The sequence below is a fragment of the Miscanthus floridulus genome, chromosome 9 (genome assembly GCF_019320115.1).
Source record: "Miscanthus floridulus cultivar M001 chromosome 9, ASM1932011v1, whole genome shotgun sequence".
NCBI lineage: Eukaryota > Viridiplantae > Streptophyta > Magnoliopsida > Poales > Poaceae > Miscanthus > Miscanthus floridulus.
In genome coordinates this window covers 141,841,122-141,865,509 of record NC_089588.1, presented here as the reverse complement: position 1 = coordinate 141,865,509, position 24,388 = coordinate 141,841,122, and the positions used below count along the sequence as shown (strand labels likewise).

The following is a 24,388-nucleotide window of genomic DNA, read 5'->3' as shown; positions in this document are numbered from 1 at the left end:
AAGTTCAGCTAGCATAGGCTCATGTTTTGATCACAACTACATAAACATTTTAGTTTTCAACCGCGGCTACCATTATAGAGAAAGCTACATCAGTAGGCTCAAGTTTTGATCACAACTACATAAAAATAATAAAAAACATAAAAAGCTAAATATGCCAGGTTGTCTGAAATATAGAAATAATAAATAAAGAATACTAGTTTGCTTGTTTCCTTTAGCACAAAATGGTATTTATGCCTTTCATAACAAAGACTAAGCTTGCGCATCTATGACAGATTGCCAGTCAGATTTTGTGCTACAATCGATCATGCTTTCAGAAGCATGCTGTACACTATTGGATTGAATGAGTAGGGGCAAGAGATGCTACTCTGAAGAAATAAGCAAATATTGACAATGAAATGCAGTGCTCAGTTTGAATAAATCAAGCTAACAGAAAAAAACATATATTAATATCATATATAAGGAGAGAACATGCTAAATTTTTCTTCCAAGCCAGTCAACTAAGTATACAAAAAAATCCATTATGCAAGTGTATAAGCAGGTCAGAGTAACACTGCATATCATATTGTTCACTCAGCCTTTGCTAATAACATTTAATATGCAAGATAAGATCCGAAAGCACTGCATAGAAGGATGCAATCTAATATTGGTTGTAATTCTACAGAATAAGTCTGCAAGCTTGTGCACTTTATAAGCCAATATATGTAAAAAGAGAGTCCAGTAAATATTGAGGAATGACAATTCACCAATAACCCAGCAAATTGTACAAGATGTAAAGCAAATGGCAGCAGTAAGAAGTGCAAAGATCATAACACTTGCTTCACTTCCTCTGAATGTTGAGTGTCTAACCTCCTAATAGTGTTGTTGGATCTTTACCATTTTGGAATACACCCAAGCAATAAGCCCCATCAACTTTGGAGTGCTGCATTTCAGAATTGAAGGGAAGACAGTACGTAACATGAGTAGACAACACCGACAGACAAATTAGACAAGCATTATCTCATTTGATTTAAATAGATATGAGTTCACAATTTCTCCTACCCGGAATAAATAATTTTCAGGTGTAAGTGAGAGCTTCTGTCCATTTCCAAATACCATGTCAACATCTGGAAATACCTCATGTAGCTTCAAAACATTCCTGGAAGCGAGACCATAAATATTTAAGTTCTACACAAGCATCATGGAGCGTGTTATAAGAACACTGAGAATGAGAAACAAATTTTAATCATGGTGCGAAAGTCACCTTCCAGCACCTGCAAAGCAGATATCCTTATAATTTGGATCAGGGCCACGAATTTTCTTGAGAGAATGCACTTTACTTGTCACCTATCAATTGAAACATAGAATCAGAAAACATATTTCTTCAGGAACATAACCACCACTCATTCATTTTTAAGAACAAGATACACCGGTGGTCATTAAACATGTCCAAGGTGTCATCTAGGTCCCTAAAGCCTAAACTCTTAAAATGCAGATCCGAACCCTTGAACATGCTGAGTATCACTCAAGATCCAATCACTTTAATTAGCATGAACACACAGCCCAGAACCAACTTGCAGGTGACGTAAGAAAGTACATTGGTTACGCAGATTTGGACCTTGGTAGAGAACCGAGCTTTACTCCCGGTGGGGAACCCCCTCTAGTCCCGGTTCCCCACCCGGGAGCAAGCATCCGGGACTAAAGGGGGGTCCTTTAGTCCCGGGTCAGGAACCGGGACTAAAGGAGGACCTTTAGTCCCGGTGGGTAACACCAACCGGGACTAAAGGTGCCTCCTGACATGCCACGATGGCCGGCACCTTTAGTCCCGGTTGGTAATACGAACCGGGACTAAAGGTTTTTTTTCTTTTTTCTTTTCTTTTCATTTTTTTGTTTTCTTTTCAAAATAGGTTTTCGAAGTCGTATTGTACGCTGCTAATTATACATTTATACGCGCATATAGTATGTTTCGGTTCAAGCACAATGAACGTATTAAATCACACAATTCAAGCATAGAAATATATATATATATATATATATATATATATATATATATATATATATATGCATCATATATATATTTACATGCATGCATGCATATGTGTATTTTACATTATATTATTTCATGTGCATATATTACAAAAGATTGCATTATAGTTGTTGTGACATAACAAGTTTCTTCTCATCCTCTAGCTTGGCTTCAATGGCAGTGTTGGGTCGAAGTAGAACTCGCCCTTGGAATCGATGACCTGCTCATTAAAAAATCCGGCTATAGACTCTTGAATTGCTTTGATTTGGTCTTGCCGTATGACCTTTTCCTCCAACCATCGAGTCTACAGGTTTGAATTAAAGGAAAATAAATTAATATATGTACATATATATATAAAGACATAGTAACACAATCAATAATAATAATTAAATGAATATATAGTGTATTTTTAACGTACTTTGAGTCTCTCTGTAGGAGTTCTTTGGGAGAGCACCTTGATAAACTTGCAAACATAGTAACCACAATAGTTGTTCCCCTGTTCCCGCCTCAGACACCACTTTACGAGAAAAAGATTTGTCATCCAATCTGGTGATCCGGTGAAAGCTATATGTTTAATTAATAAAGATGATGCGATTCAGGGGACTTACTTTCAATGGGATTACATTCAGTGGCGCTTTGCATTTTTCCATGTGTTGCTTCTCAATAAAGGTTTTCCAAACACTGCCCAATAAAAAATTTGCAACGTCATCAGATATAGTTAATCATCATGTTTGTGTGTATATATAGTTGCTAGAGATCCCGAAATTACCTCTGGATAATATCTATCATATCTTGGTAGTCTTGTTGTGGTTTTCTCATCGAGTCATAGATTATCAAGTGACTTTTCACCAGATCGATGTCCATCAATATCCAGTGATTACTGCATGTGTTTATAGGATATAACGCATAACACTCATTAATTAACTAGAATCAACATATGAGCCATTAAGGCTATGATCGACATGATTAACACTCACTTGAAGTTATAGGGAAAGAGTATATCCTTCTTGTGGCGTTGGTTCACTAAGAAGTTCATGAGGTTACTCTCTGACTCAGACTTCCAATTAGTCTTTGGAGTAATTGGGTCTTTGAATACTATATGGGGATCAACAAAACTAATTTCATTGCAGCCTTCCTTTCTGAGCTCTGTCATTGTAAATCTGCATATATATAGTACTTGTTAGGATAATTTATATGCATATACACACATATGATGAGTTTAATAATAGATCGAAAGAATTATTACTTACAGGCAATAGCAGCTAATGATAACTTTGTCCAGAGAGGTCAGGTGGCATAGTTGATGAAATTCTGCAAAGTCAACATACATAACATCATCGCCACGGAACCAATGTTCGTCTCTAATTCTGACACCAACGCAGAAGTCTCCACTGGTAGACGCCTGCATGTACCACTTGTTTAGCAGGTACATTTGCGTCCCCAGATCAGATAAGGCTTGAGGGTTGTATAGACTCTGGCCTAGTACAAATTTTTTCTTCCAAATATCGACCTCCGCCGCACTCTCAATGTTTCCATCACCAAACATCTGGTAAAGGTCGAGACCAGTCTCATCAAGAAATTCACCAAGGTGATCCAAATCGACATCCGGAGGTATGTTTGCCTGATGCATTAATCCTAAATTCGAACCATATTCATTACCAACAACTAGCGGGGGGATTGATTGGTGCGCTTGTTGTCCGAGTTGGGCAACTCCTTTCCCTGCCCGCTTCTTTTTCTGTGCCGCCTCAATTGACTTGGTGAGAGTGCGGTCATAGTCTGATAACGTTGATTTGGACGGCTTACGAGATTCCCGCTGTTGTTGCTGGTAAGAAGTCACCTTTTTTCTTAAAATATCCGGAGCTACGAAGAAGTACGGTTTCTCCGGGTTTCTCCTTGCTTCTTGATTCATTTTAAGTTTGTCATAGAATCTAGACATGTCTTTTTTATATGCATCAGTTCCTTCTTCCTTCTCTTCTGATATTATTTTGGGAATAGCCCTTGGTTTCATGGTGGCTTTCTTTGCAGGCGGGGACTGGTTCTTCGTTTGAGGGGCTGGCCTCTTGCTAGGCTTCTTGGTAGGCGGGGGCGGGGGAGGCGTTGGAGACCTCCTTGGAGGTGTTGGCAGCGGCGTTGGAGACCTCCTTGGAGGTGGCGGCTGCGGCGTTGGAGACCTCCTTGGAGAGGGTGTGTATGCAGCCTCGTCTTCCAACACAATGTCATCGTACAGAGCACTATGATGATCTGGCGATTGAACAATTGGATTTAGGTTGGGGGAGGATCTGCTACAAAAAAAGGAATGACATATTATTATGAGCAGATTGTTAATTATTTAAGCCAATACAAATTAATGATGTAGTGTTTTCATCCGCACGTACCTATGGTGAGGTAGTTCAGGAGGAGGTGGAGCCGACATCCCTGGAATGATGATGTAGCGCTTGCGCCATAGAATGAATGTCTTCTCCGCTTCTCCTAGAGTCTTCTCGCCATCACCTCCAGGAATGTCAAGAGTGGCGGTGCTCCACTCCGCCGTATATATGTCTGTACACATGGGTGAACGAGGGCGGCGGTGCTCCGCCGTATACATAGAAACGCATGGACGAAATGCATATGAATACAAATGACGTATATATACGTGTCGGTGCGGTGGCCGGTGTGCTGACGACGATGACGTGAGGCGGGCCGGCGTGCTGACGACGACGACGACGTGAGGCGGGCCGGGGCGGTGTCGGTGCATGATGTTGTGATCCTATGTACCATGTGAACCATGTAGTCATTCATCATATGAGAAAATTCTATGTTAATAATGTAAGTATAAGTCATTATGAGAAAATCTATAACATTGAAGTTTTCCTTCATTTGTTTGTAGCCATGCATGCAAGTCCAACAAAAACTGCTAATATCATCACATGTGATATTTTTGATAAACTAAAAAACGCTTAGTTTACAAACTGGGTATCAAAATTGAGTTCCTATTTGACCATTATATATCCTACAACAAATCCTTCAAAAAAAAAGACCCTACATGAATATATTTGGATAAAATTTCGTTAACAAACATTGATCTATGAAGATAGAAAAAATTCTTCTATTGAAACTGCATCTTGAAATAATGGCATATCATATAGTGATGAATATATGGCGGTTGATGGGCTGGATCATTTTCAGCTTTAGTGACAACGACAATGGTTGCCATCCTGAGGAGTTTGTAACGAAAGTTCATTAGCGGATGGTTCGTAGCGTTGTTTCCAAATAATATATAGCGTGTTTATTATACAAGCCATGGATTTACATCGATCTAATTAATTTCTAAAGTAATTTCATTGGTGGTCCTTAATTATACTTGTCATGAGTTCAGGTCCCAGTGATCTTAAAATGTATTTGTGTACCATAAAATGCAGTTTTTGACACTCTAATTAAACTTGCTAATTTATCCATATAATATCCAAATATTCAAAACTTGCCTTAAGATATGTTTTTATTTAAAATCATTTAGAGTTCCAAATATTCATTTTTAGTTTCTAGATTTTGTGATTCAAAATTTGGAATTTTCAATCGACCTCGACCGTTGACATGGCTTACACCAAAGTTGTAGTTTTCGACGTGATCTATAACTCGGCAGTGGAGGGCTCGGACGAATGTACAAAGAGATCGACGAATATATCACCTCGATCAAGCTCGGCAGTGTACTGGAGGGCCTCGGGCCGGCGCGGTGGGGCAACGCGCGGTGGAGGGCCTCGGGCGCGGAGGAGGGCGCGGTGGAGGGCCACGGGCAAGCGCGGAGGAGGGGCACGGGCGCGCGCGGTGGAGGCCGCACGAGGAAGAAGACGGCGGCGCCGGTGTCACGGAAGGCGAACGGACGCGGCGCGAGGAAGAAGAGGGCGGCGGTGTTCGACGAGGAAGAAGACGAGCGGATCGATCTGCGCCAGGCGCTGGAGGTTATATAGCAGAGAGAATTACTCCCGGTGCCAGCCACCAACCGGGAGTAAAAACCCTTTACTCCCGGTGCGTATTACCAACCGGGAGTAAAGGTTCCTTTACTCCCGGTGCGTGTTACCAACCGGGAGTAAAGGTATACCTTTACTCCCGGTTGGTAACACGCACCGGGAGTAAAGGCTTTTTTTTGGCGGGCCACGAAACTGCAGCCCACCTTTACTCCCGGGTGGGCTTCCCACCCGGGAGTAAAGGTGGCCTGCAGTTTCGTTTCCCGCCTGTTTTAAGCAATAGTCTTGTTAAATACAATCGAAATGCAATAGTTTTTATTAAATACATAGTAAATTAAATAAAAGGCATAAAATTATTTTGTTAAAAATATGAATTTTCTTTTTGTTTATTGCACATAGGAAAAATCGATAACCTAACTTTTTTTATTTTTTGTTAGAATTATAAAACATAGTGTAACTAATATTTATTATTTCGTTAATGCAAAAATGTAGTGTTTAATTAAAATTATTAAAATTATTGGTTTTGGACAGGAAATTTGTTTTCACATCATTTTAACGTTAATATTTTAATTTTTCATCACTCAGTATCCTAATTTACCTTTTTGAGAGAGAAATCCCACCAAATCAAACATTGATTTAATTTGAAACATGACATAATAAACATCTGAATTCACAATTATTACATAATATCTCAAACACACACTATATTAAATCACTATATCATCAAGTGGGCACAGCAGTGAACTTCTTCTTTACGTATGTCCCTTGGTTATGATCGCTTCGTAACCATGGAGTGTCCTCATCATTTACCAAGATGCTAGGGTCTTTGTTCACTTTGAAGGGCGGAATTCGGTCATCCTTTTCATATTCTTCTGACATGTCCGACTTGTCCTCAATTCCCACGATGACTCTTTTCCCTGAAAGAACTATGTGGCGCTTTGGCTCTTTGGTTGAGTCATTATCGTTTTTCTCTCTTTTTGGTTTGGTAGACATATCATTGACATAGAACACCTGATTCACATCCTTGGCAAGGACGAATGGTTCGTCTTTGTACCCAATATTACTAAGGTCTACTGTTGTCATTCCATACTCGTTGTCTACTGTTACCCCGCCTCCGGTCACCTTGACCCATTGGCACTTGAACAATGGGATCTTCAAAGTAGGTGCATATTCTAGTTCCCATATTTCATCTATGCGTCCATAATATGTCTGCTTATTCCCATTCGGGTCTGTGGCATCTATGCGGACACCACTGTTTTGGTTGGTACTCCTTTTATCTTGGGCTACTGTGTAGAATATGTTCCCATTTATCTCCTACCCTTTGTATGTGACGATATGCCATGATGGTTGCATAGCCAATAAATACAGTTGCTCATGGATGCTCTCATCACCTTGACATTTTTTTCGCAACCAACCGCCGAAAGTTTCCATGTGCTTATGCGTAATCCAAGCTTCAGTCTTCCCTGGAAACTCAGATCGTAAGAGATCCTTGTGTGTCTCAATATACGGATCTACCAAAGAGGAGTTCTGTAGAACTGTGTAGTGCGCTTTATTGAAATAATCATCATCCGTACCAATATATGTTTTCCTCCCTAGTGTCCCCTTTCCGCTTAGTCTCCCCTCATGTCTCGATTCAGGAACACTAATCGAGTCAAGGTCGGGAATAAAGTCAACACAGAACTCAATGACCTCTTCTGTTCCATAGCCCTTGGCGATGCTTCCTTCTGGGCGAGCACGGTTGTGAACATATTTCTTCAGGACTCCCATGAATCTCTCTAAGGGGAACATGTTGTGTAGGAACACAGGACCGAGAGTGAAAATCTCCTTGACTAGGTGAACTAGGAGGTGTGTCATAATATCAAAGAAGGAAGGAGGGAACACTAACTCAAAGCTGACGAGACATTGAACCACATCATTCTGTAGTTTAGCTAGATCAGTTGGATCAATTGCCTTCTGAGAAATTGCATTGAGGAATGCACATAGCTTTACGGTGGCTAGACGTACATTTGGAGGTAGAATTCCTCTTAATGCAACTGGAAGTAATTGCGTCATGAGAACGTGACAGTCATGGGACTTTAAGTTACAGAATTTCTTCTCTGGCACATTTATAATACCCTTTATATTCGAGGAGAATCCAGATGGTACCTTGATGTTGTTTAAGCATTCAAACATGATTTCCTTCTCCTCTTTGCTTAGAGTGTAGCTAGCAGGACGTAAGTAATGGCGTCCATCATCTGTCTTCTCTGGATGCAGGTTGTCTCTTTCTCTCAAACAACGCAGGTCCTGTCGTGCTTCAAATGTGTCCTTAGGCTTTCCATACACACCCATAAAGCCTAGCAGGTTCACACAAAGATTCTTCGTCAGGTGCATCACGTCGATCGAGCTACGGACCTCCAGGACTTGCCAATAGGGTAGGTCCCAAAATATGGACTTTTTCTTCCACATGGGTGCGTGACCGTTAGCGTCTTTCGGAATAGGTTGGCTTCCATGTCCTTTTCCAAAGACGACTTTCACATCATTGACCATATCGAGTACATCCTCATCGGTTCGGTTGCGAGGCTTGGTCAGGTGGTCTGCCTTCCCTTTAAAATGCTTACCTTTCTTTCTTACGGGGTGATTTGCAGGAAGAAATCGACGATGGCCAAGGTACACGACCTTTCGACATTTTTTCAAGAATACACCTCTAATATCACCGAAGCAGTGTGTGCATGCATTTTATCCCTTGTTTGACTGTCCTGAAAGATTACTTAGAGCAGGCCAATCATTGATTGTTACGAACAACAATGCTCGCAGATCAAAGTGTTCCTGTTTGTACTCATCCCACACACGTACACCTTCTTTATTCCACAAAATGAGAAGTTCGTCAATAAGTGGTCTCAGGTACACATCGATGTCATTGCCAGGTTGCTTCGGGCCTTGGATGAGCACAGGCATCATAATGAACTTCCGCTTCATGCATAACCAAGGAGGAATGTTGTAGATACTTAGAGTAACAGGCCAAGTGCTATGACTACTGTTCTGCTCTCCAAAAGGATTGATACCATCTGTACTTAAAGCAAACCTTAAGTTTCTTGCGTCATTTGCAAACTCCGGGAATTCTCTGTCGATTGCTCTCCACTGGGACCCATCAGCAGGGTGTCTCAACATATTGTCTACCTTACGGTCTTCTTTGTGCCATCGTAACAATTTTGCATGTTCTTTGTTTCTGAACAGACGTTTCAAGCGTGGTATTATCGGAGCATACCACATAACCTTGGCAGGGATTTTCTTACGGGGACGTTCGCCCTCAACATCACCAGGGTCATCTCGCCTGACCTTATACCGCGACGCATGGCATACCGGGCATGCATCCAATTTCTCGTACTCTTTGCCACGGTATAGGATGCAGTTATTAGGACATGCATGTATCTTCTCTATTTCTAGCCCCATAGGACAGACAACTTGTTTTGCTTCGTAGGTAGTGGCGGGCAATTCATTGTACTTCGGAAGCATCTTCTTTTGGATTTTTAGTAACTCTCCAAGTCCCTTGTCAGATACACCATTCTTTGCATTCCATTGCAGCAATTCTAGTGTGGTTCCCAATTTTTTCTGCCCTGCATCACAAGTTGGGTACAACAATTTCTTGTGATCTTCTAGCATCCGCTCGAACTTGATCTTCTCCTTTTCACTTTCACATTCTCTTTGTGCATCATGAATGACCTGACAAAGATCATCAGCCGGCTCATCTTCTGCGGCTACCTCTTCTTCAGCTTCTCCCATTGCAGTATCATTGAAGCACGCACCATCAGGAATAATATCATTGTCGTCCCATTGTTCTTCTTCACCTTCTTCCATTACAACACCGGTTTCTCCGTGCTTTGCCCAACAAATATAGTTTGGCATGAAACCCGACTTGAACAAGTGTGAATGAAGAGTCCTTGAGCAAGGATATTCCACCGTATTCTTACATATGGCACATGGGCAGCACATGAAACCATCGCGTTTGTTTGCCTCGGCCGCACGTAACAAAGAATGCACGCCGTCAATGAACTCTTGGGAGCGGTGATCAGCATTATACATCCAATAACGGCTCATCTGCATTACATGACATAAATATCATATTAAAACCTAGATCATAATTAATTATTTATACAACATGCGTGCCACCACAAAAGATACAAATTTATGAAAGCATCGCTACAATGTAGACAATCCCAACTACCACTAAAAGAACTAAAGCTAAAATACATTTCAGGAGCACAAGGATTTCGCGACCAATCTCAACTAAAACAGACAGATCCCCCGATTGTGCAACATCTTTGGGCTTCTTCGGCTGGATCACTGCCTCATTAGCCGCCGTATCTGCCTGTTGTGCAAGATATTTTTGCACGAGTTCAACATACTCTTCCTCCCAGTAGAAGCCTGAACATCGTCCACTGCCATCCCACTGAAATTAAAACAAAAAATTAGAACTTTAATCACAACCATCATGAAAATAGGTATAAACTAACCATAATCATTAAATACGATAAAATAACTCACATTGCGATCCGGACACTTGTAGAAGATACAATCCTTGTTGGGACCCTCCTTCTTCACTCGGTACTCCATCACAATCTTCGTCTCATCACGACACTTGCCGCATGGAATGAGAGGAAGGCCCGGCCTAAGTCGCTTTGGAAACCCATGAGAGGCCGAGGACCCGGAAGCAGTTGCCATCTACTCTCTATACTCATTTTTAATACACTATAAATTTCTCCTTTTATAAACAAATAAAATTAACAAACTATAAAATTATCTAGATCTCTAAACAATGATATTTTTAATGGTCATTGTGTTCTCGTCTTTTACTGCGGCAGGTAAGTAATTCATATGATATTTCCGCAAATTAACAGAAGAATGGGAATGTACACACATAACAGACTACTACGTTTAGGTACGGTGATTGACAGACTACTGCGACGATATCGGGACATGTGAATAAATAACCATCCGTACTAGTTGACCTTGCTTACGTGATCAGCTCGGCGAGCATGTCTCCACCGGACGGCACCGTACTTGGTCAAGGAAGAGCACCGATTCTATGAGGAAGGGAACACGGTCTTCCACGACCGTTGTCGCTCTCCCTCGTAGAATCAAAGCTCCTCCTTGACGTCCGTTACCGCTCGGCAGAGAACATCCTCGCTGACCTGAACACGGTCCGCAAGTTCAACTAGTAAGGATTTGCTATAATTTTCTAACTATTTTCTAACTTTATATTTATATATACTACGTTTAGGTACGGTGATTGACAGACTACTGCGACGATATCGGGACATGTGAATAAATAACCATCCGTACTAGTTGACCTTGCTTACATGATCAGCTCGGCGAGCATTTCTCCACCGAACGACACCGTACTTGGTCAAGGAAGAGCTCCGATTCTACGAGGAAGGGAACACAGTCTTCCACGACCGTTGTCGCTCTCCCTCGTAGAATCAAAGCTCCTCCTTGACGTCCGTTACCGCTCGGTAGAGAACATCCTCGCCGACCTGAACACGGTCCGCAAGTTCAACTAGTAAGGATTTGCTATAATTTTCTAACTATTTTTTAACTTTATATTTATATATACTTTAACCTTCTTTCATGTAAATATACAAGCTTGAAGTGATTTTGAGCTCAAATTGCTTACAAATGAAAAAAACCACAATAAAGAACCATAAATATATATAGTGAACAAAACGGCATAAGATAATGGTAAAAAATGAGAGTATGAGATTGGTAACCTTTACAACTGAAGAATCGACGGAGGAATCGAAGAAATCGACGGAGGAATCGAAGAATGGATGGAGGAACAATGGAGGGAGGGAGGAAGCAAGAACACTACTGCAGTGAGCTTCAAAATGTGCTGAGCTCGGGCTCGGGGCCGGGAGGAAGGAGGAGACGGCCGATTTATAAAGGGAGAACATTTAGTCCCGGTTGATGGATCCAACCGGGACTAAAGGTAACTTTCCAACCCCGGGCGCAGCCACGGCCCGGGAGTAGACCTTTACTCCCGGTTGGAGCCACCAACCGGGAGTAAAAGTATACCTTTAGTCCCGGTTGGTGGCTCCAACCGGGACTAAAGGTCCCTGCCACCTCTGTCTGGCGCAGTAGCCGTTGGGCAGGGACCTTTAGTCCCGGTTGGAGCCTCCAACCGGGACTAAAGGTATTTCTAGTCCCGGGGGCAAAAAATTCCGGGACTAGAGCCCATTTTGGTCGAGGATCAAAGGTCTGTTCTCTACTAGTGTCAGGGGAACAATTAAGAGATATATGGATCTCAAATGGCACAATTAACAACTTTAATTCCCCAGATCTGAATTTCAAGACTTAAAGGACTTAGACGTCAGAGGGCAAGTTTGAGGACTGCCCAGGTACTTAGAAGGCATTTGGTTCGGCCTTTACAGCGACATCAGTTTCCGTTGTTTTCTGTTTGTTTCGGTCGGCCCACAACAGATCACAGTGTAATCAGATACTGGGCCACACAACCTCGTTACCACTCCCCAACCGGCGTTATCCGATCCCACAAGGCCGACACAACGTCATGGAAATGAAAAAGCGCTCCCAAAGCCAACCAAACAAAAGAAATTTTGAAGTTCCCTGCAACAGCTACCACCAGCAGCTGATTACGTTGCCGTTCCCGCACCCAGCGTGGAACCAAACAGCACCTTAGTCTTTTCAAAATTAGTTAAAGTAGGACCAAGACAAAGACACTCAGTTCTAGTGACATGCAAAACCAACAACAACAAAGCCTTTTAGCCCCTAGCAAATTAGGACTTGGGGTAGGCAAGAGTTGAAACCCACCATGAGCCACCAATGAAAAGGGAAAAGATTGTATATATATATATATAGTACAGGGCATCAATATTAGATATATTAATAGGGGATATGACATGCAAAACCAAACAAAACAAAAAGGAATTGTAGGTGCACCAGTCAACTGTGTCCTTGTAATCCAGAAGTTCGTTTGTAGAGCAACAACCAAGAGAATAAGAGATAAAGGAGGGATACAGCTATTAGCTAATGGACATGAAAAGGTGTCAAGGAGAAAAAGCAGGTTGTGCTAAAGTAGAAGTTTGATTCTATCTAGGGAAGTGTAAACTTATCTAGGTGTCATTAAGATGTTTAACTTCTTTTATTCAAGGCGGAAAAGTTAAAAAAATGGCACTAGTGCAGTTTTAGCCACAAATACTATTGATAGCTTCTGAAGCTAGACTGCCTTTTTTACATCGTACATTGCAAAAACTGAACTCCAAGCAAATTGATGTCACATGAAGGAAAAATAACTACAATAGAACAAAGATCCAACAGAAAAGGTATGGACGTGTAAATAGCTTACAGCATCTCTAAAAGCCACGAAAGCTTGCTCTGGCAAATAAGCATATGTGGTCCCACTATCCAAAACAGTCCCATACATGTGTTGTTTCCCAGAAACGGGTGCGCCATTAGAACAAGTTGATGAAGGATAAGTACCTGGTTCCTGAAGATTCATGAGCATCAGCCATCAGCCAAGGTGCCTATACATGTGTTGTTTCCCAGAAACGGGTGCGCCATTAGAACAAGTTGATGAAGGATTAGTAGGCCTCCTGGTTCCTGAAAATTCATGAGCATCAGCCATCAGCCAAGGTGCCTGCAGCCTACTGATATACAAAAGGCTTTCCCAATAAGAACTCATTTTATAATAAGAACTATTAGAAACTCCTAGCAACAACAGTACTAACTTTTCAAGGTACTATCATTAAACATTATTGACACTATTCAGAACCTAACCTAACTGCTTGAGTTTGCTGGCAATAAGAAGCAGCAAGAGTAGTCTACAGATTTTAAGTTGCATCATTGTCAGACATCAATACTCAGATTAGCTATTGGGAAACAATGTCTATGTCACACCCCAAAATTTCTAATTTTGGGTTGTGCATAGAAAACACTAAATAAAATGAATTATTTTAATATTTGGATAAAATTTACCAAATTTAGTTTGATTGAGCACTAGCAAATCTTAAAAAGTCATATTTTAATGTTTATTGCATACACCATTAGTCAAGTTACAAGATCATGGTTTAATTGAGCACTAGCAAAGCTACCCAATGCATATCCCATAGGTGACAAGGTATAAGTTCAATTCTAGAGAATTCCTATCAAGGTGACACATGCAACAGGGATTTAATGAATTAAAGTGAATAGAAAACAAGGATGATCCCATGCTATACTTGCCTTAAACTTGCTTTACACCCAAAGCAACTTGCTCAGAGAAGCTTCAACTTTATCTTCCATTCTGCAGCTTCTGTAGCTTCGTGCACTCAACTTCTGATCTCCACTGCTTACGTACGGTTCTTTTCTACTCGTGGCAAACACCAAGCACAAAGAAACATACAAGCAATCAAGCAAAGTAAACTAAGAACAATACACCAACCATAGCAAAAGCTTTAAAACAACGTACTAGGAGGGAGGGCTCGTTGTCGTGGTTTCGACAAAGCAAGAAATGTCAATAATGGAATTCCCGTTAAAAAGAAACGACTACCAGGAGTTCTATATTATACTATAAAAGAAAAGAACATATGTAAGCTGGATTTATTTTAGTTAACAAGACCATGGAAAAATTATTAGTTTAGATTAGTCAAATCATCTTTTAATCCAAAAGTCGAGTTATGACCGGTCATATTTTATTAATAAATACGGCCGTCTAATTTAAGTCATATTAAGCTTAAAATTTGCAAAGATAAAATAACAAGTGAAAATATCTATTCAAATTATACGTGACGCATGATTGAGCTAACCAAACTATAATTACAAACGTATATATTAATATTAATCAAATTAGAGTTTATTTAGGAAAGATCGACATTTAGCTATGTTGTTTTTAATTATAAAATTGGTTGCATATATATATATATATTAATTAATTTAATATTCAACTATATATAGAAAAACTTGTGACATGAAAACATTACCATTACTGCATAGAACACGTCGGCAAGAATCTAACGCAACTTGAACAAACTGAATCGAAATTAAAACGAAGAAACGGTGGAGACATTACGAACCAGTGGCAGTTTCATAATTATGTCGTCTTCATCCTTGGCTGTTGCAGATCGTGACGTTCATGGCCATTGGAACCTGCAGCCGTGCTCATAGGGAATCTCGGCCGGGGAGGCTAAGACAGGGCTGAGCTTAGCATGAGCCTAGAACTTGGAGGCGTCGACTCCCACCTGCGCACGTGCGTCATCCGCGACGGCCAGCGCCCGACGGTGACCGAACGGCTCCCGAGCCAGCCATGCACGCACAGTGCAGGCGCCGCACGGCGGCCGGGCTGACGCAGGTCAAACGTAGTGGCTGCAGCAGCGCACGCGCGCTCGCCCAGTGGGCTATGGCGCCGGAGAGCCAAGCAGCGGCCAGATAAGAACCAAGAAGCCATCCACGGCGAGGTCGCTGGAAAACTAGAGCCGGAAAGAGAAAAACGTAGATGGAGTGGTCAAATGGTGATCCATTGATAAGGACATTAAGGTATAGAGTACGTCGAGACAAACCTCATGGTGATAGTGGTCTTCGCCGGAGATGCTCGAGATGGCCGGAAAAGCTCACAGGAAGAGTTGTCGGAGTTGGCCGGCGATGACACGACAAGAAGAGAGAAAATTCTAATTGACTACACGAGGTATTTTCCAAACTAGAGGCTCCCCTTACAGTAGTTTTGGTATGCTTTACCCAAGAAGTTGATCCACATATATAGGAAGAAAAACTCCCAACATCTACATCAACTGGCAATATGGTGCTAATTGATGTTGCACCCTCCACATTTACTAATGGGCCTAAATAATCATGAAAGTCCATGAGTAAATAAATGCATGGGCCTTTAGGATTTATTAGGATTATTGCACGTGGGCTTTGAGCGTTGGGAAAAATGAGAGATTTATTATTTTCGAAATTAATTAATTTCGTGGATAAAATAATTTTAGAAAAAATCTAGAATTATTATTTAAGCCGCGAAACATACTCCAAAAGCTCTCAAAATTCGGGGAAAATTCACAGAGACATTATGGAAATTGAGGAACCCAAATAAAGTATTTGGAGCCCATGATAACATAATTTGGAGCATCTAAAAATTAAATTATGCTCACAGACAAGTTGGAACGAGTTCCAGAAAAAGCTGGAAAAATTCCCGAGAAGTTTGTAGAGATTGATTGACGGACGAGGAACTGAAAGGAGTGATATGCGTTACAAAGAAAAGATTTTAGGAAGCTCCCAACGAAAACTTGAGCCGAGAAACAAAGAATTTGATTGTACAAAAAGATAAAGGCGTGCCGGAGAAGGAAAATCGACCTACTAACGCATTTTAAAAATAGGCAAACCCCTTTTGTTGTTTTCCCAATTTCCAAATGCTAGAAAACTGTAGAAAACTTTGCGTGGTGGGGCCGGGTGAGGGACGTTGCCGAGTGTCCCCTATATGACACTCGGCAAACCAACTTCATATTTCATGCATATCTCTTCTCCTTCTTTTCCATAACATGTTCTACTAAATTTGTTCCAATGTACTTTGAAAATACCTAGTCAAATTCACTCAACAATGCATATTTGATTTTTCTAGGAATATTATTCCATTATTTTATGCAGTTATAGCTCAAATTCAATTTATATCAATTAAAATTCTATAACTGCAGTTAAAATTATCAAACAGATCCCAAAAAATTACCAAAATTTGACATGAACCAATCTATGTTGTCTATGCCTATACAAAAAGTTTTGAAGTCAAACTCCAATTCAACCGTCATTTTGACTCCAAATCTTACCGAATCCTTCTCAACACTACGATTCTTCTTTAGAGATGCTTCGGTTTGTAAGCATCGTACATGACAAATTATGCGACACCTTCTCAATTTTTTACCATAGCCTCCACGTATGATATCATGAGATCATGACAAATCTCATGATTTTCAGACATCAGTTGCTTTTTATAGAATTTAAAAACAATTCGGCCACATGTTCGTGGTCATGTTTCATGAACAAGATGTTTGAAATTTCCATTCAATTTCCGGATAAAGCCTCACACTGGACTCAAGAACATGAATATCATTTTTCCACTCATTTTATTCCATTATTTGAATCACTTGCAGTTCAAATTTGAGTTATACCAAAAAATTCCTTTAAATGAAATAAATTAGTTAAATATAGCAAATAGACCGAGAAATATACCAAATTTTAACATGGAGTACCGCGTACTGTATGTGGAGATTAGAAAAGGTTTCAAGGGCAGAAGACGGAAAAAAAGTTTAGACTTTGCCGAGAGCCAACAAAACACTCGGCAAAATGATTACTTTGCCGAGTGCCATAACAAAACACTCACCAAACAATGTCTTTGCCGAGTGTCACTAACAGACACTCGACAAAGTGCAAATGGCAGGGCGCTCCAGCTGACGGCCGTTGCACGGCCGGCGCACGTGCTGGTATTTTGCCGAGTGCCTGATGTTTGCTGAGTGTTTCGTTATTATTTGCCGAGTTTTTACTTTAAGGCACTCGACAAAGAGGGTTTTTGCCGAGTGCAGTATGTTTGCCGAATGTTTCCATGGCGGCACTCGGCACACAGCAGGTTTGCCGAGTGCCCATTGGAATGCACTCGGCATACCTACTGTTTCTGGTAGTGCATGTTCATCAGCAAATCTTGGCTGCCATGATGATGTCCATTATTGCATGATCATCAAGACTATGTCCTTGCACGGCAACTTGATGTAACATGCATTTAAGCCTCCAACTATGCCGTTGCGTGAACTGCTTCCTCTCCTTGGCTCAGAATTATGGCAGCGATGATGACGATGATGATATACTATTAATAATCATCTTGCACCGGGGTTAGTGAGTAAATGTTAGGGTTTAAGCTAGGCCAAATAAGTACCGGGGTCTTAAGGCGGGGTCTAATAAACCATTAACAACAAGATACATTAATTTTTTTCACTGAGTTTTCAAAAAATCATTGGGGTCGGCAGACCCCGAAGACAAGCCCGATAGAGAACAGACCTTCCATCCAACATTTTTTTTGTCCCGGTTGTCTTTGTACCCGGAACTAAAGGGCCTTTAGTCCCGGGTCAAAAGGCCACCATCGACGGCCACTGACGTGTGCTCTTTAGTCCCGCTTGATAATATCAACCGGTACTCCCCACTAGTAAAAAAAGGGCTTCTATTCCCGGCCGCCAACCCCCTTTATTCCCGGTTACACTGCCGGGAATAGGAGTTCGGGAATAAAGGGTTAGTAGCCGGGAATAGAAGTGGACCTTTAGTCCCGGTTGGTTATACCAACCGGGACTAAAAAGGTAGCCACGCCAGCACCTGGGCTGGCCCCTTTATTCCCGGTTGGTATTACCAACCGGGACTAAAGGGTCTTTTTTTTTATTTTCCTGCTTATTTCAATTGATGATTCTTTTTTGTTTTAATTTGGTTTTCAAATACGCATTATTCACTGCAAAGTAATATACGTATACGCGCGCGTAATATAAAGTTTTTGCTCTATCAATGCACGCAAGCAACATAAGTAAAAGTAAACTAAAACATAATATTACATTTCATCGTCACATGTAAAGTTTGCATTAATTGTACATTTCATCATCACATGTTCTTTGGATCAATATGAAATTTGTCTTTCATCATCACATATTTGGGTCATAGTAAAACTCGCCACCGGGAGTTAAGACTTGATCATTCAGAAATCCACCTATTATCTCTTGGATTGCTTTGAGATGGTGTGTGTCCAGGGTTTTTTCCTTCAACCAACGAGTCTTCAATTTGAGATATGAGATAAAGGAAAAGTATATTAGTATGTATATATATATATATGTGTATCAAGAATAATGATAAATAAATTGTATCTATCACAAATATATATATATAAATATATGTATGAAGAATATATATATATGTGTACACTTACCCTTTTTTCCTCTAGACTAGTTCTTTTTTAGCACACTCTCATGAACTCGTAAACATAGTATCCACAGAGATTGGTCCCCTGGGGCTGCCGCAGAACCCACTTTACGAGAAAAAGATTCGTCATCATCCGAGCATAGGGAAATTGAACTAAGGTAGGTATATAGTACTTACTTTGTGTAGCACTACTTTCAGTGGCACTTTGCGTTTCAAATGGTGTTCCTGACAGACCTTTTCCCAACAGCTACCAAATAACATAAAAAATATTTGGACCTTTAATTTGCATGCAGAGACTGGAATAGTTTTGCTAGTGAGACTGCAATTACCTCTGAATAATATCTATCATCTATTGGAACTCTTTTTGCTCTTTTCTCATCGAGTCCCAGATGCCTATATGACCCTTCTCCAGATCGAGTTCCATCAATATCCAGTGTTCACTGCCATGTCCATTAACACTCATTAATTAGCTAACAGGTATAGTGAACATATATATGGATACACGATCGTCGACATTGTGAACACTTACCTGAAGTTGTAGGGGAAGAGTATACATTTCTTGTCACGTTGCTTCTCTAAGAACATCTTGATATTGGCCTCCGTTTCTGCTTTCCATGTTGGATGGGGTTTAGGGTTTTTGAATACGATATGAGGATCAATGAAACCAATATCAGTACACCTTCTCTTTTTGCACTCTCCCATCTCAAACCTGCATCATATATATAGAGTGAGGATAATAAACACAGACATGTACGTACGTAGCGACTTATTATTAATTAGTAGAAAGAATCACTTACAGACAATGGCAGCTGATGAGAGTCTTGTCGAGAGAGTTTCGGTGGACTAGTTGGTGTAATTCAGCAAACTCAATGTACATAACGTCATCGCCATGGAACCAATGGTCGTCTTTGATTCTGACAGAAATAAAGAACTCTTTCCGGTGACACGCGTCGAGGTACAAGGTGTTTAGCTTGAACAATTGTGTACCTAGTTCATTGATGGTCTTAGGATTCCATAAACTCCTGCCATGCTCATATTTCTGTCATTCATCCGCTACCGGCGCACTTTCGAAGAGGAAATCTCCAAGGTCGATACCTCTCATAGCATAAAAGTTAGCAAGTTCCATCATATCCACTTCTTTTTCAGCAGGTATTTCCATCATATCCAGCATATCTATGTTTGAACCATATTCATTAGCAATAACTAGAGGAGGGACTGATTGCAATTCTTGTTCTCCGAGTTGTGCAACAGTTTTCCCTGCTTTAGTAGCTTTCTTGATTATCTTGCTAAGAGTACGGTCAAAGTCTGATGGTGGTGAGGGCTTACGAGCTTGCCGCCTCTTTTTCTGCTCAGCTTCCACCATCCGCCTTAGTTTAGCTGGAGGTAGGTGGAAGTGCTTCTGCTCCTGCTGCTTCCTCTTCCCTGTGCCTGAGAAGAATGCTTTGATGGTTTTTTTAACCTCATCATCTAACTCCTCTTTACTCATTTCACCAAGCAATTTCTGTGGAATTGGCCTTGGTTTCACGGGGGCCTTCTTGGTCGTCTTCGCCGGCGGGGCAGATGGCTTATTTGTTTGCAGCCGTCTTCCCTGGTTCATGGGAGGAGGTGGGGGAACAGGCGTTGGAGACCTTCGAGGCGGCGTTGGGGAATGCCTTGGAGGTGGAGGAACAAGCGTTGGAGACCTTCAAGGCGGCGTTGGGGAATGCCTTGGAGGTGGGGGAACAGGCGTTGGAGACCTTCGAGGCGGCGTTGGGGAACGCCTTGGAGGCGGTGGCGGCGGCGGTGGAGACCGTCTTGGAGATGGTGGGGATGCAGCCGTGTCTTCTACCCCATCGTAACCGCCGCCCGGAGCACTATGCTTGTCTAGTGATTGTACTATTGGACTTAAGTTGGGGGAGGCCCTGCTGTGTGCGTACACAAGGCAATGAGTCAATTGTTATTTAAGAGGCAATATAAAATTAATAAAAAAATTGTTTCATTCACTTTCATCCATACCTATTGTGCAGCAACGGCTTCCCGGGAATATTGATGTAGCGCTTGCGCCATGCAATGAATGACTTCTCTGCTTCTCCCACGGTCTTCTCCCTGTCACCTCCATGAATGTCAAGAGGCACATCGCTAAAACCTTCAATAGCTTTATCCACCGAGACGGTAGCATATCCAGCTGGTACTACTGCCCCATGGATTCTTGGTGTCTTGGTAGGGTCGATAGAGTTTACAACACCAATAGCCACCTTCACTGTGCCATTATCTTTTGGAATGTGCAGCTCACATGATGTAAAAGGTTCAGTGACGTCATCCACAGGGAAGCGCAGCTGTGCATCTTTTATGGCATCAGGCAGCTCTGTAGAAGCACAACTGCTTCTCAACTGATCGGGGGGGGGGGGCGAATGTTGATTCCCGGAGCTGTTGTAATCCCGTGGGCACTCAATTGTATTTGCACTTGCCTTGCCACTTCCTCTTGCATTTTCGCTTGCATTTCTTTTTCTCGCCTTTGTGATTCAAGCACCGCTTCCCATGACTCAATAACATATTGCTGCAAGATGCGGATCCTCTCTGCCTCCTCATCCTTCTGTCTCTGGCGGCTTCTGTACGAATCGATCCATTCAGGGAAACCTTGCACCCACGGAACGGCCCCTTTGCCTCTAGTTCATCCAGAATGCTCAGCGGTCCCGATGGAATATGTCAGTTCATCTTTCTCTCTGTTGGGCCAGAATAGTCCACTATCTTTAGCTTTTAGAATTTGAATCAACCTTTCTGTTACTCTTTTGAGTTTTGTGCCATGGACGAGCTTCCCAGTGACTGGGTCCAATCCTCCCCCATGACCTAAAAACCAATGCTTTGTGCGTTCAGGCCACGGTGCTGATTCAGGTACGACCCCCTTGGCAATAAGGTCTACTTCTATTTTTTGCCACTTGGGAATGGAAGTCGCGTAGCCACCTAATCCCATGTTATGGTGGTATTGCTTTTGTCTAGAATTCTCTTGGTTCCTTCTCGTCCATTCTGCACTCTCTTCTGATGTCTTGTACTGTACAAATTCCTCCCAGTAGGGCCTTGCCTTCACGATTGTGCCCTTATCGTTCTAATTTGGAGTCTTGTTCTTCTTGCAATATGATTTGTACAGCGGCTTCTTCCAAGATTGGAATTGGGTGGCCATCTTCTTCATTGTCCAGTGCCTAACTCGCTCCGTCAACCTTTCGTGGGTGATGTCTTCATGATAATCATCTGTTTGGAGCGTGAAATGTGCAAGAACATCTTGCCAAATTAGCTCCTTGTCCTTATCAAAGACATAACTAATATGAGGAGCATTGTTATTTTTTTCCATTCACGGGCATTGATCAGGAGGTTGTCCCTTACAAGGTACCCACAGTGGTACATGAATTTCTGTGCATATTGTCCTAGTGGTTCGCCTGTAGCCACGTTGAATTCTGAGATGATGTAGCGGCCTTCCAATGGCTTTTTGGCCCCACGAACATTCTTTGTGTTCCCCGTCGTCGTCGTCGATACAGACGGCTATGTATGCATAGAAACACAAAAAGTATTATAAAACGAAGGTCGATCCAGTGGGCTACATGTATGCATAATAAATAAATGAGAGCTAGATATTGAGAAATATATACCTCGCCGGAATTATCTTCATGATCAAGATTCAAGTATTGTCTCCCGTCGTCTTCCTGCTGGTCATTATCAACATCGGCACAATGTTCAGTGCCGGCGTTGATAATATCCATCATTTCTGCCTCCAGGTCATCATCTCTCGGGTCAGCCATAGAGAGCCTAAACAATTATAAAACAATAATTATGCAATTAGGGTTTCATACACATTTCGGGGCAGTGGTGCCTGCGCGGGGCGGCCGGCCAGCGTCGGTGGCCGGGGAGGGTTTAGGGTGGTTTAGGGTTTAGGGTGGTTTAGGGTTTAGGGTATAGGTCACATGGTATCAGAATATAACACAATTGATTTTATCTTCTTTCTTTCTTTGGCGAGTATGCCATCTTTGATTGTATCGAAACTTTTACTTTGAAAGCCTACCATAAAGCATACTAAGCAATTCTACGTCTTTGTAAATGAAATCATCTTCAAGGATGGTAAACAATTAACAAGGTAGGCAATGCATCTAGTAGGTAACATTTGAATTAATCAACTTAATGCAATAGGCAACATAGGTGATAAACTTTTTAAAGTAAATAAGGTAATGGTTTAATGCATAAACCGGGGCTTGCCTTCGTTGACGATCTCAGGTTCCGGATCAGTACCACAATTATCGAATCCCGAGACAACCGGGGATTCTTCCACAACTTGCTCAACTAGAATTGGTTCACTCTCGGATTCTACACGAAATAATAACATATGCTTCAACATGATGATAATGTAAACATGATGCTTTCATGGTGCATGAAATATGACCAAAACAAGATCAAACCCTAAACCTAACACTTAGGGTTTGCTTTTATCCATTTTTGAATTAATTTGGAAATAAGCTCAAAACGAGCTTGTTCCAAATGACCTCAAATTTTATGTAAGCTTCCTCATGATAAATTAGTGTTCCAAAACAAATTTCATAATTTTTGGAGTTATACAGTGGCCTACAAAAATAATGGAAATTACATTTATCAATTAATTGACTGAATTTTTTAACATTAAAATTTTATTTAAATTTCAAGTTTCATATTTTTAAACCATAATAGAACATGTACAGAAGCTACAAACGAATTTTCAGAATTTTTGGAGCTGTAATTATTTTCCTATGAATTTCCAAAGTTGCTGCACTATTCAAAATCCAGAAAATAAGAAATCTCCCTGTTCTCTCTCCCTCTCTCATTGGCGACCCGGCCCCGCATGTCAGCGACCCAAACAGAGCGCATGGCGGTGCTGCCGACTCTGGCCGACCAAACTCGTCGGCGGCAAGGCTCCGGCGAGGCGGACCGCACCAGCATGACCAACACTACCCCATGAACTTACCCCAGCGTCGGGGGCATCGGGACGATGCCCTCCGGTGAGGAAGAAGGTGCGGCGTCGGGGGCGGCGTGGCGCGCGCGCGGCATCGGGGGCGGCCGGGGGCTCCTCGGTGATGGCGCGGCGTCGGGGCTACTCCGGCGAGGTGGTCGAGCCTCGGGGTGCCCTCCGGTGAGGAAGGCGGCGTCAGGGGTGGCCGGCGAGGTGAATCGGCGGTGGAGCTCTGGGGACGCGCTGAAGACGAAGACGATCGATGAGGAGGAAGAGAGAAGGGAGGCGGCGGTTTATACGATAGGGACCTTTAGTCCCGGTTCCATCCACCGCCCGAGACTAAAGCACCATTAGTCCCAGCTCCTGCCACCAGCCGGGACTAAAGAGGGGACCTTTAGTCCTGGCTCCATCCACCGCCCGGGACTAAATCGCCTTTAGTCCCGGCTCCATCCACCGCCCGGGACTAAAGGGGGGACCTTTAGTCCCGGCTGTTGGAAGGAGCCGAGACTAAAGGATTTTTTGGTGGACCGCCAAATGCAGCCCACCTTTAGTCCCAGCTGGTGGCAGGAGCCGGGACTAAAGGTGGGCTACATTTTC

The 24,388-nt window shown here is 42.1% G+C and overlaps 1 protein-coding gene across 1 annotated transcript; it reads right to left on the bottom strand.

The window, feature by feature from the left end:
* Positions 1–762: 762 nt before the first annotated feature.
* On the bottom strand, positions 763–23,823 carry LOC136481139 (uncharacterized). Its single transcript, XM_066478497.1, has 6 exons — positions 23,807–23,823; positions 22,467–22,623; positions 13,280–13,420; positions 1,241–1,323; positions 1,039–1,135; positions 763–919 (listed from the first exon to the last, which is right to left on the bottom strand). The coding sequence occupies exons 1-6, from the start codon at positions 23,821–23,823 to the stop codon at positions 842–844; spliced, it is 573 nt and encodes a 190-aa protein (XP_066334594.1). The 3' UTR covers positions 763–841.
* Positions 23,824–24,388: the final 565 nt, after the last annotated feature.